The sequence below is a fragment of the Anguilla rostrata genome, chromosome 8, assembly GCF_018555375.3.
Source record: "Anguilla rostrata isolate EN2019 chromosome 8, ASM1855537v3, whole genome shotgun sequence".
Lineage (NCBI taxonomy): Eukaryota > Metazoa > Chordata > Actinopteri > Anguilliformes > Anguillidae > Anguilla > Anguilla rostrata.
Window position 1 is genome coordinate 33,676,296 of NC_057940.1, and position 13,003 is coordinate 33,689,298.

At 41.1% G+C, this 13,003-nt stretch overlaps 1 protein-coding gene across 1 annotated transcript in view; it reads left to right on the plus strand.

The window, feature by feature from the left end:
• Window positions 1–259: 259 nt before the first annotated feature.
• Window positions 260–13,003, plus strand: part of lpcat1 (lysophosphatidylcholine acyltransferase 1) — a 45,111-nt gene continuing 32,367 nt past the window's right edge. Inside the window, exon 1 of the mRNA XM_064347805.1 lies at window positions 260–675. Coding sequence (XP_064203875.1) covers window positions 556–675 — 120 coding nt within the window. The 5' untranslated portion in view covers window positions 260–555. The remainder of the gene's footprint in view (window positions 676–13,003) is intronic.

Sequence of the window (13,003 nt, forward strand, 5' to 3'; positions counted from 1 at the left end):
TGTCCATTTGTGGTATTATTCTACCCCTTTGTCTAGGTGCATATCTATCAGTTGACATACATACAGTTACGACATTAAGCATTTGGAAAGTTGTAATTGTTCCTTTTCAGCAGTTGAACTGAGTCGACACTGTTGCTGTGGTTCACGTTTTCACAATGGCCAGGCCACAACATACGCATACACAGTTGCGCGGTGTGAAGCTTATACAGTACATCCCTCTGGTACGGTCTGTATCAAGCGGCTGCTCACCTCTCTAGTGATGTCAGTGTTGAGAGTCGCTGACGCATGCGTATTACAGGCACGCTAGTGGATCCTGTTTGTCTTCAGCCCTACGCATCCAGCACGGACCATAGCCTACGCGAAGAACTATCACCGAATTCAAATACATGATCCTCGCTTAATCACTCCAGCTCTCGCCAGCAACCGGGCTGGATAACGACGAGCAATTGAAATACTTCGGAATTTAGTGAAAACAGTGAACTGAGCACTGGAGATTGGAGCAAATCACGACAGTTTTTGTTATTTTTTGGATAAATTTCCTCCTCGCGTGTGAGGATGAGGTTGACCAGCAGCAGACGGTGCTCAACAGTGGATGGGGACGGAAAGGAGCTGGCTCCTCCGTTTAGAAACCCCTTTGTGCATGACTTGCGGTTCACCCCCATGCAGAAAGCCAAGGTAAGCTCGCAACTCAAGTGAACATAGCGCGCGTACAGATATGTCGGAGAGTAAAATGTACGCTAAGTTTGCGAGCTAGCTAGCTACAACATTTTTTTCATTTAGGATATTGTTCCAGCTAGCTAATTAGCTAACTAGGTGGCTACGTATGGACAATACAATTCAGAAGTGACTTATCTAAAGAAAAGCTTGTGACCAGAATAGCTGTCTCCAATATGAATGTAGTTACAAAAGGAGGTATGTTTATTATTTGCCGTATCGTAGTCGAATAAATAACCATAGAACAATTGCTGGCGTCGTTTTGATACAGTGTTGCAAATCTTCATAGATAACGGTAAGCGCGGTCGCAGACTACCTAGAAACATGGTCGCTTGGGCCCTCGTCAGTTCTATCTGAGCTTGTCGCCAGTTGCATGCAACATGTCATTGTTCATGTAGACATTCTTGTAGTCTGGTCTGACTGGTGCAACGTGTATCATTTGACTTAGATTGTAAACTGATCAAAGACGTTTAATACCATACAATTTTACGAAGCTCCTGTCAGGACGTTAAATGCTATTATGAGCGCAACGAGTGTTGTCAGATGAGAATGGCATGATGCGCATCTTGAGATGCTTTCCCTGTATATGCGGAGAGAACAGTGTTGTCACCTTTCCAGTTTTCAGTGCTTTCTCCATCATACGCAACAATGCCCACCTGTATGTGGATAGGATAGCTAGGACCCACAGCCCCATCCGCTATTCTAAACCAGTTTCTAGCGATCACGCTTGTTGATAATCGCTAGCCCTTACATACAGTGTACTGGCTAGTTAGCTTGTTGTCATATATGAAGCTAACGGATAAGGAGTAGGCTACATGCTGCAGACGAGTGTTCATTACAATGCAAATGAATAAGGATTCGAAAGCAGGTCTCCCATCCAGCACCCAAAACACCATAAATATTCGATATTATAATAGTAAACTCATTAAACATACAGCTGCTTTTGTTTTAACGATGAAAACGTTAAACGACCCTGTTCGCGTTTTTAAAACTAAAGAGCATTGAACCGGGTACTTAAATACAGTTGGGCCTGTTTTACAATGGTCCTAGCTATGAAGCAACATTCGGTTAATATTACCTAAGGATTGTGTGGTCAATTTTATCAGCGCAACAATAATTATGTATTTTTGCACGTGAATACCATTTGCGTGGAAGTCTTAATCTGCATGGAAAAGTGTTTCTGAAAAAATAAGACTGACAGTCCTTCAAATTTACAGCCAGATGGATTGATTTCTGTGATTGACGTGTTTGGCAATATCGCCTGACTAGTACTATACGTTTATAAAACTTGTTTGTATCTCTGAATTAGAACCTGGCTCGCGCAAATACCACACTGTACTGCCTGTTGACCTTAACCACGATCTTTCTAAACATCCGTGTTAGATACAGAGCTGGAGGTTCCGTCTAATTCTTGCAGTATCATTGTGTATTACACAAAACAATTAACATTCTTGGCAGATTCCTTTCCAGCATTGTGCTGTTTTTATGGCTATCCCTGTAGACCTATTTTCAAGCCAGCATTAAAAAAATCTTCAAGATCTCAAGAAAATACATGCCATTCTTTACCTGTAAGTTTCTTCATTATAACCTGTCATCATAATTGCCTAAAATACCTCTCTCATTTCTTGCTGCTATATTGTGGCGGTGTCTTATGTCTGTGTAGATAGATTTAGGGGTTTTCATATGTATGCATAGCCATTTCCACCAGGTCATGGAAATCTTTGAAATGTACTTTCAAATTTAAATCAATCTCTCTGAAGATGTGGCAGATTGGCCATGCTTTAATTCAACTTCTTTGTCCTTCCCTGCATGCCCAATGGCTTCTTTTCAGGGGAAACCAGGATTAAGCTGTTGACATGCGTCTTGCTTCATTTACATATCTTTAAGAAATCAGTGACCTCTTTGACTGATCATGGCTGATGTGCTATTCCTGTGCCTAGTGCCTACTGTTGCTGATCTGCAGTTGCTACTCTTCAAATGAAGGTCCGCTCCTCTGTATTTGCAATTCAGATCAGTTAAAATCAAATCTTTTGTGGTTTCGGTTTGTGTATTGACTCGATGGCTAAGGCATTATTCGCTTATTTTTTATGGTTCATTCTTTGATGAAGCCTGCTGTTTGGCTGAAGCTATTTCACACTACTTGCTTTATGGCTGTGTCACACCCCAGGTTTGAAACTGCACACTGCCTACAGGTCAAGTTCCCTAATCACTGTTCCTCATCACTGCCTGCAAGTACATCTCAAGAGTATTATATGGACTCATTTTTCTGTTTCAATTATGCACAGTTTCGCATTGAGCTGTGTATATTTTAAGATGCCCGCATTCACATTTTCGATTAGACGCTGGTCATTTTCATGACGTTTGCACGTCAATGGTTGCCATAAAATGATGAGAAAAACGGGAAGTCATTTGTCGTGTAAATGCAATTAATCTCCCTGCTATCAATAATAGCCATCCAGGAGGATGGGTTACCATAGAGAGCCCCCACTCGGTGTGACTTATCAACCTTTCAGTATCTATAAACAATGCACTTGAGTGAACACTACTTCCCCAGGATCCTACTGGTTCCTCTGCTCGACATTTAAGACTGTGTACTGATACTGTGAGACCGGAGGTACCAGCATATATCCTCTTTATAAACAGACTCAAGGGGCAACCATACTATCCAGTCAAGACAGCAATGTAGGCCTATGTGTTATTTAACAGAGTGGTAGGCTGCTTTGTCTTGTTTCTAAAATGACATCCCCCACAGCTGTAACATTAACAAGCTGGTTTGCTGTTAATTTGAACTGAAAACACAAAACAGAAAGAGAAAAAAAACATGGATAAATATACCAAAGGCTGAATGTACCAATGTGTTTACTTTATGTTTGTATTTGTGACATTGTTAATTGAAATAATCATCATTGAACAAATGCTGTTGTAAGATACATCAGCTTCTGACAATTAACTGAAGCAACACATAGGCTAAGTCTGACTGGTTTCTGTCAGTGGTGGTACATCAGAATTTTTGGAATGTTTGGAAGCCTCCCAACTTTGGAACTTGCATCTTTGAGTGTTAATGTTTGCCCCAGTCATTCATGTTCTGTTTTTTTTTGTTTATTTTTTTGTTAATGCTACAGACTTTCATTCATAATTCTGAACCAGTTCTGGTACAATTGTCAGAGTGAAGTGGTTTGCTCCGCTGGGGTGTGAAAATCTGTCTCGACTGGGGGTCCAGGCGTTTTTGATGATGTAATGTTTACAGACACCCGTTCTCTGGGTTAAATGGAATGTTGTTGGATGGATGGATATGTAGACCTGAAGCATGCCTGGAATCTTATTCTGTGATTTAGGATTAAAGCTATTCAACATAGATGGTCTGTCACTGGTAGTCCATTCACTATGCATACATGTTGACTAAGAGAAAGAAACACAACAGTCGGTTGTGGGAGTACTTGTTGAAGGAAAGACAATGATAATTTTGGTCTGGTGAGACACTACCAAAAATAGCAAATTCCACATTTAACATGATTTTTCAGATTAAATTTGTTGGGCATCTGACATTGTATATTGCCAATCCAAATGAGTGCAGTGAAAATACTCTTTCATACCCATATGTAAATACTGTTTTGTAATCAAGTTTTAAAGGGTGAAACGATGCAGAGACTGATCAGAAAAGCATGGAAACAAATTGAGTTGAGTGAACATTTTACACACATCTTGGATTTCAGTGCAGAGCCATAGTTTAAGTAGTTGTAAGTAGTTGTTTTTTTAATTTTGATAATATTGATTTTGTGTAATAATAAAGTGTAATCGTTCTGATTTTGTCATCTCATTTGTGTGAAATGACAAATGCTGTACGTTTAGAACCTTTAGCCATCTGTCAACATGAAATTAATCAGCTGCTGTGTTACAGTAGTTCTTCCGTATCATTTTGATGTACAACTTGACAGATGTCAATATTTCCTATGGATGCTTAGCTGTGAATGCATCAATGTTTCTTTGCTTAAAAAAAACCAGGCCTACTCTATCTGTGTCAGTGTATTGATGTTGATCAACTGAAATGCTTGCTTTTAACATTAAGAGCAGACTTCAAGCGATCAATGTTAGAGTACAGCATAGGACCTTTTAATCACAAGTACAGTAGTTCATTGGACTATGCAGGCAAATGAGGGGAATCAACAGAGATTTCATGGAGTGTGTGTCTGTGTGTGTGTGTGTGTGTGTCTGTGTCTGTGTCTGTGTCTGTCTCTGTCTCTGTCTCTGTCTCTGTCTCTGTCTCTGTGTCTGTCTCTGTGTCTGTGTCTGTCTCTGTCTCTGTCTCTGTGTCTGTCTCTGTCTCTGTCTCTGTCTCTGTCTCTGTCTCTGTCTCTGTCTCTGTCTCTGTGTCTGTGTCTGTGTCTGTGTCTGTGTCTGTGTCTGTCTGTGTCTGTGTGTGCAAGGTGAGTAAAAACACAACTCTACTGTGACTGAAGGCACCCATAAGGAACCGGTCCCATGTTTGTTTTATTACATTTCTTGGACGTGATAGAGTTCCTGGTTTCAGTGCAAGCTGATGACCATTAAAGTGTCTCAAAGTTTCCACAGCCTGCACAAATGAGAACCGTCCTGCTCCTAAGATTAAATGTCTTGGATAACAGCTGTAGACTTTCCAGCCCATTTCCTGTCACTGTGTCTGTGTGCAGTACCACCACTGCCCTGAACGGGAAATTGTGCACATTGTGCGCGGTTTAATATTGTTAGTGTTAATTTAATGTTGATGCTAATTGAGTATGGGGGAAAAGTTGAGGCCTTTCATTATTCAGGAGAGTTACAGAAAAGAAGCCCTCAGGGCTTCGGTTATGCTGCAGCGTTGTCATACGTATTCAGAGTTCAAATGAGTCATGAAATCAGCAAGGTATTTCAATCTATAAAGGCTGATATTATTATTTATATATTTTTATTTTTTTATTCATGAGTCTCCCTCATAAATTAATTAAATGATATGCAGAATATCTAGTGTCTCCTTCACTGCAAAAACCAAAAAAGAAGTCTGTCTTAACTAGTATTTTAGTCTTACTGTGCTAGACTTAACATCTTATTTGTATTACATTTTTGCAAAATAAGATAAAAATATTGTTAATTAGGTGAGACAAATTGACTAATTTCTAGACTTTCCAATGTCGTAAAGACAAGATTTATAAGACAAGTTTAAATAACTTAAAACAAGCTAACTTTCTACTTGAGAGGGGGAAAAAAAGATTTTAAGTATTATTACAAGACTAAAACACTTGTTAAGACAGATGTTTTTTATTTTATTTTGTTTTTTGCCGTGTTCACATATCTTTGAATTACTTCACCAAAATGTCAGAATATAACCTCCTGATGTGAAACAGGTTCTGTCTCTCCCTTGGGTAACATCTTTATCCTGAGTGGGAGTGAATGGCTATATTTCACTTACTAGACACTCATATCTTGCAATGTGCCTGTCAGGAACATAGTTGACCTCTATGGTATACTGAGATCAATTGCCCCAAAATGAGTGATTTATTACCTTCTGAGGAAAAAAAATGCACCGACTAGAGATTGGCTGTCCCTCTTAGGCAAACTCAGTGTGACAAAATGGAGGTTTAGTGAGGAAAGGAGGGTGAGACTAGAGTACAGTTACAGCAGAACTTGTGGATTTAAGTTCACAGGACTTCCTACAGACCCTTTTGTTATGGAACATTACAAGTTGTGTAGCTTATGAAGCGTTTCAACATTTTTATGGAGCAGTGAAACATTTTAGCTTGTTTTGTACTTGGGATATATGCTTGGTTCTCGTAGTAACACCATCAATTACACTTCTCACTTTTCCAGCCGATAGTTTGCAGGACAAGCCTTAGAAACAATCCTTCTATACTTTTATACTTAGCAAGCAAAAGACACTGTCCTATATCACTATTTTCTTTCAGGTAGGAATTTTTGATCTTAAAAATGCAATGGATGGATAGTCTTAATGACAGTATTAAATTGACTTGTGAGCCGTATATGATGACAGTGATAACCTTGTACTGCTACAGTATCGTTTGAAACAAATTTTAAAACGAAAACGTCCATACTGAGATGGGTATTTAAACTGAAATGACAGCTACTGCTGCATTTCACCAGACTTTTGCAGCCAGTTACCTTAACGGGAACCGCGGCAGATGGACACTGCGTGTGTTCCGAGGAGCGATTAGAAGTCAGCATCCCTACGCAGCGAAGCAGTTGATATTGGAACGAGTGTAAATATGATTAGGAGGCGAAGGACGCGGTCGAGGGGGAAGTCGTGCCGGGAGTCTGGACCCGATGAGCCTTCTGCGCGGTGGAGTGCTTCCTGTTCCTCTGCACGCTCCTGCAGAGCCGTCTCAAAGTCCCCGGCTGTACAAAGCCCCGCTCTGTGCTACGGCTCTCGACTGACTAATGCTTTTTCATGTCAACTGGCCTCAAGTTTGTGTTGGTGCATTCTTCGCCTCCACCATGGCATGCTTGCATCCTGTGTTATTTCCTACTGCCAAGCTGGTTGCAACGTGTCAGAGCTTGTGTACAAATATGGCAGGCCTGTGAATGGTGCAGAATTGGCGTTTTGGCTCCAACAGCCCAGCAGAACACACTGTACGTGCTTGCGCTGACTAGCAGCTCATTTTCAGACTATTTAGAGTGTATGACTGCCACATTGTCAGCCTCCAGTTTATTCAGAGTAATGACTGAGTGAGGCGTTGCTATAATATCTTAATTTGTCTATTTTCATTTGTGTTGGCAAAGGGACCTGTAGCTAACCATATCAGAACCCAGGCGAAAGTCAGACAAAGGCATCTTCTCACGCATTATCCTCTGTCTGCAATGGCGAGAAAGGGAAAATGAAACGTTATCAGTTTCTGGCCTTGCGTTCCATTATTCTCCTTTTGAGAGCTCATTTTAGGGCAGAGATATTCATTAATAATACACAGATGAATGAGATATGTCGGGTAGATTTCTGTATCGCTACACTGCAAACAAGCTGATGTTAAGTGTAATTAACATCACAGAAAGAATACTAAGACATTTGTTTGTCTAATGTTCCCTTATTGGTCTTGTGTAAATGACTTGCTTTACGCAAACTTCAAATCTACAGCATGAGAAAAGGGTTTTGGTGTAGAGTGTAATACAGGTACCCCTGACTTCAAATCTGTTTCAGAGCTTCAGAGTTCTGCTGCTCCATGGAATGAAGCTTTAATTACTTTAAGAAACTGGCATATGTTTTTGAACTGACATGTCTAAACATATGCTTTAATATGAAAACAATCTTAAGACAGGATTTCTCTTTAATCAGTCTGTTTGTCTTTTTCTTAAGTGACTTTCCATTACATACACAGACAAATGCAACCCCACAGTTTCCAGCCTTTGTTTGCAGCGAGAGCTGCCAGAGCAGAGCAGAGTTAGATGGTCCAGGGCGCTGGAGAAATGGAGCAGAAGGCCGTAGTGTGGAGGCCCGATGCCCCGCCCCTCTCCACGTGCGTCTCCCAGCCCTCTGCCCCCCCCGAGCCCCCCCCCCCCCACGAGCGCTAAAGAACGGGTCAGCAGAAAAGGTCTGAATGGTGACAGACTGATTGCCGCTGTGGAAATATTTGCACAGTTTGCAAGCTTCGTTTGGCCTGTGAGTTTAATGAAGGGAAAAATGAGTGTCGACAAGCCCAACACCAAGTATCGTAAAAAAGACTTTATAAAGTTGCTGGAAAAATCGTTACTGTAAATAGATGGCTGTATTATACTACGGACATGGATTGACCCACGCCTCCTTGCAGTTTGATTTAAACTTCATTAACTTGGAGGTGACAATGTTTTATTTTTTTTTGCAGGATATTTGGAGAACAGCACAGTTGTTGTTGGCTTGATTAAGACCTCTGCGTTATATGGCCCAGCAATAGCCAGCAGTGTGTTCTCAAACGTTATTCTTCTGCTTAGGTTGGCTTGTGATGGTGCTGTAGCATTTGTAGCGCTGCATTAACTGGCATACAACATGGGTTTTCTACAACAAAGATGTGTGAGAAAATGGGTCCGCGTCTTGTGTCTTTTTTTAGCTAACCAACACATGGTGAAAGCACATGACCTCTTGAACTTCCATTTTTTTTTCCTGTTAGGGGATCTATGCTTACTGAACTTGTAGCATGCATGACAGCCATGGAGCTGCACTGGGTTGTGGAAAACTAAGCATGCCTTGAAGGCCAGGTTTCTGCTCAGCAGGATCCGGCGACTGGGAAAAGGGTATTTCTCCGTCTAACCCGGTGGCAGCAAACTGAATGAACGAGATTGGAACAGAGAGAAAGCCGGCGAACCCACAGGAAATGCACGCGTGCCACCGTGTCTGGCAGATCCACTTTCGTACTTGCGTAGCTTGAGTAAGCCCCGTTAGCTCTTGGGCTGTGTGCGAATTGTAAATGGCTGAACACGAAGCCACTCCTGCTGCAAACTGCATTCCAGTTTTGCCAGTGACTGAAAAGCTGTGGCCGCTGACTCGCCACGGCAGCACTTCCTGCGTTCTGGCAGGCGGAGCCGACGTGCTGGTGGATTGCCAATGTTTACCGCTCGCCTAAGCGCCGTAGATTTTGTCCCGACTTCATCGTCTCGGAAAATCTGTCCGTATATTTATGCCGACGCCGTCTGGCGGAAAGAGACCCATGCCATTTGGCACGTTCAGATGTGAACGGTTTTAGTAAGTAATGAAATTATTAAAATTTGGCACGTCCTTATGGATTCACAGAAGTTCAGGACACAAATACCGAAGTAATGGTTTACTTTGTTGTTCAGAAAATTTGATCAGTAATAATAATAGTACTACAAACTCCCTTCAACGGGGTGGTGAATTTCTTTCAGATGTGTTTTTTAAAAAACCCCTCCTTTTAAACAAAATTTCTTTGTCACCCAGTTGATCTTCAATATCCATGCTCAATTCAAAGTGGGTAGAAACCTTGGGAAATTGTATACTCTAAGTGGACTAATGTGAAACAGTCACATTCAGAACATTACATAGACATTATTCAGTACAGAGCTGCACTCATTCACATGGGGCTCCCTTTGCCATTTTTCTTCTGGATGGGGCCTCTGGTACCTGAGTTTATTTATAACACCTTCAAATATTGATTTGATTGGCATCCGTTCAAGTGCTGACTTCTAAAGGTGAGGGCTTGCTTCATAAGTTTTATTACATTACGTTTTCTTGCCTTCCCCTTAACCGAGTAATAAAAATTCAATTTGGCTCCAAAAATTCAGTTGGTTTTTCCAAGAGAAACTATGATGTTATTTATCTTGAGGTTTATGACAGCTGTCATTTTGCAATATCAGGGTTTTTTTCCCCCCTGTATAGAGAATTCCAAGGTGGACGCCCTGATAATTTTTTGTGCCACCTTGACAAAAATATGAGTGGGTCGGTAAAACGTGTTGTGTAAAGTGAATTACTATCATTTGAATTCTGTAGTGTATTTAACACTGATGCACCGCAGGGACTAGGCGATGATGAGGAAGTAAAAAGCTTCTGTAAAGCTCCATGCAGCTAGCAACAACTCGCAACAGTTCTGTGGGTGACAATAAGCCACAGTAAATCTTCTGTTTTTAGGGTGCCGGTTTGTTTTTGTTGGAATGTTTTCTAACAAAATTAAATAAGTTCTTGTTTCGCTGTTTAAGAGGTTAGGATTCTGACCACAGCTGACATTCACTTTACATATGGAATTTAGAAATCTGAGCGTGTCTGATGTCATTGAAGCTGAAGATCACTACTTAACACTGCTTTGGCCAAAGAAATAATTATCAAAACTATTTGGGAGAAAAGGCATTATTTTCAAACTTCATGAATATAATTGAAAAAATAATAATTAGACCAAATAGTAGCCAAAATATTTTTAATTCTTTACACATTGTTTCAAGAACCAGAGCAAACCGGCACTACTTGTGGTATCAGTTCTTACTACAAATATATAATTGTTTTTTGAAGTTAGTAGAAAAGACAAGCATGAAACCGCCCAGACCCACGGCACAACTTGGCGAACTATATAGCTAGCTAGCTATGGCACGTCCTCACCTCTGTAATGTTATTTTTTGTCCTCCGTGTGTCCATCCTACTATATAAATCAGATGTGTTTTAGATTGTGTAATCATAGGAATTGTGGCTGAAGTTTAACTCCCTGTGTGATGTTGTTTCAGATGCCACCTTTGCCTGATTTTGAACCAGCAAAACCCCTGAATATGTACAGATGTCTAGGGCTAAATTACAGTGACCACATTCTACTATTCTAACGTGATTAGTGATGTTCATTCATGACCTGGGTTGATTCTGTCCTTCAGGTCTAAGTTCTAGCTTCCCTGCTATAGGTTTTGCAGCAGATCTGTGGTATATTATCATTATTAAACAGTGCAGTTTGGTAAACGTCTTCATGTCTAACTGACAGTCTGCTTCCATGGGGTGTCTTGTGACTGTTAAACGTTTTTAGTTAAATCAGTCAGGGTATGATTGTTCATTATGAATGTGGAACCTGGATGACTCAGAAGTACTTTCACAATTGCCTGGGTCTCTCGTAAACAATTTTGTAACCTCTTGGATGCTGCGCTGTCTGAAGTGAAAACAAAGCTCAACTTTAAAAACTGAAGCAAGCCCACGGGTAGCCAGCGGCACAGATCCTAATGACTCGGCATGTTTTCACATGACTGAGCTAGAAAGCTGCAGGCTACTGTTTTCTTTTGGGTAGGCCTACGTGTTCTGATGCATGCAGCATTTTAACATGCCCCTTCAAAAATGTAACGGGTCAACTGGTTGTGGTCAGAGTCAAAACAGACTAGCTGAAAACCCAACACCTAGGCCATATTGCATTCTTGCCCCAATGGCAGTGCCTATTCATGGTCCCTGAGCAACAGGGGATGTTTAAATTTCCTCTCTCTCTCTTTCTCTTTCTCTCTCTCTCGCTCTCTCTCACTCTCTTGTTTTTTTTCCACTTCTGTTTTTGCTCTGTCTGTCTTTGTGCACTAAACAAAGAGGTGGTTTTGCTGAGCTCGGTTGTGTGTTGAAGCTTGGCAGAGTCGTGCTAAATGCTTTGGAGGGTTATGCAACTTCTAATGAAATGGTTCCCCCTCCACCCTGTCTTAATTGGGGTGCTTTACCCTTTAGAACTCTGAGCATTTTTTTCTGTTTTGGTTTTTGCTCATTCATATTTTTAGAATTTACTTTTGATTTTCCTATTCGTTGTCACTGATTTTGCTCACTTTTTCTAGCTAAACAAAGTTGTTGCTATTGAATTAAGCTACATGAGCACATGGTGAGTGACAGAAATATGCTGTGAAACAAACATCTTGTCAATCCTCTATTTTTTGCATGACCAAGACCTAGGCAGTAAATAGAGCACAGAGCTAAAGAGAGAGGCAGATATAAAGCTGATAGTTCCAGACAGTATTAACATGACGTTACTAACGTTGTACTGGCCAAATTCTCTGGAATATTTCTGTGCCATCCCTACTTAGTATTTATTGCATTGTCTGAAACCTGTTAATATTTTAATTTATACATTAAGGAAAGCACTCTGAAGCAAAAAATAAAACAATTTTTATGATGCAAATGGAGAGAAATGATCACAATGAATATATTTTCAGGAAATTGCTGTTGAAATATGTGATTTTTATACCATGTAATTCTTGACAAAAAACTTAGTCTCCCATTTAGAACGCAGTATTTAGAGTTGCATAACGCAATTTAAGTTCTGTGTTGCCTTTTCATGCTTTGAATCCTTCGCCATGAATATTTCAGTATGTCTACTATGGATTGTATAATTGAACTAAGAATATGGAAGTGGAATATACCCTATGATGCCTTCTGATTTGGGAATGGCTTTGGTGTTAGGGATTGCCAGGGGAGAGGACAGGAGTTACTGGAGATTTGAGGGAGGCGGAGCTGTGAATGCTGTCAGCCCCGTGTTTAAATTTTAATGCAGAGCACTTTCATGTGCCTTGGATGCTAGCATTGTTGTGCGGAGAGATTCTCCATCGGCAAACAGTCAGACTTAATGGGGTTTAAATAGAAGGCCAGCAGCTGGTGGGGAGGGAACTCCTCCTGGGTCTGCAGTACCAGGGGAATAGGGGAGCGCAACACCCTGCATGGGGGGTGGACCTTTCCTCCCCCAAACTGACAGCTGGCTTTGGCCTAAAGACCCTAGGCAAGACAGGGGCATGTCCCTACTGCTGGGCAACAGCTCTTACCGACCCCCTGTCTCCGCCCACTCCTGGGTCAGCCCCGCCCCCCGGCCACCCGTGATTGATGTTAATGTCTGCGTGCTTCCCTGCATTCACT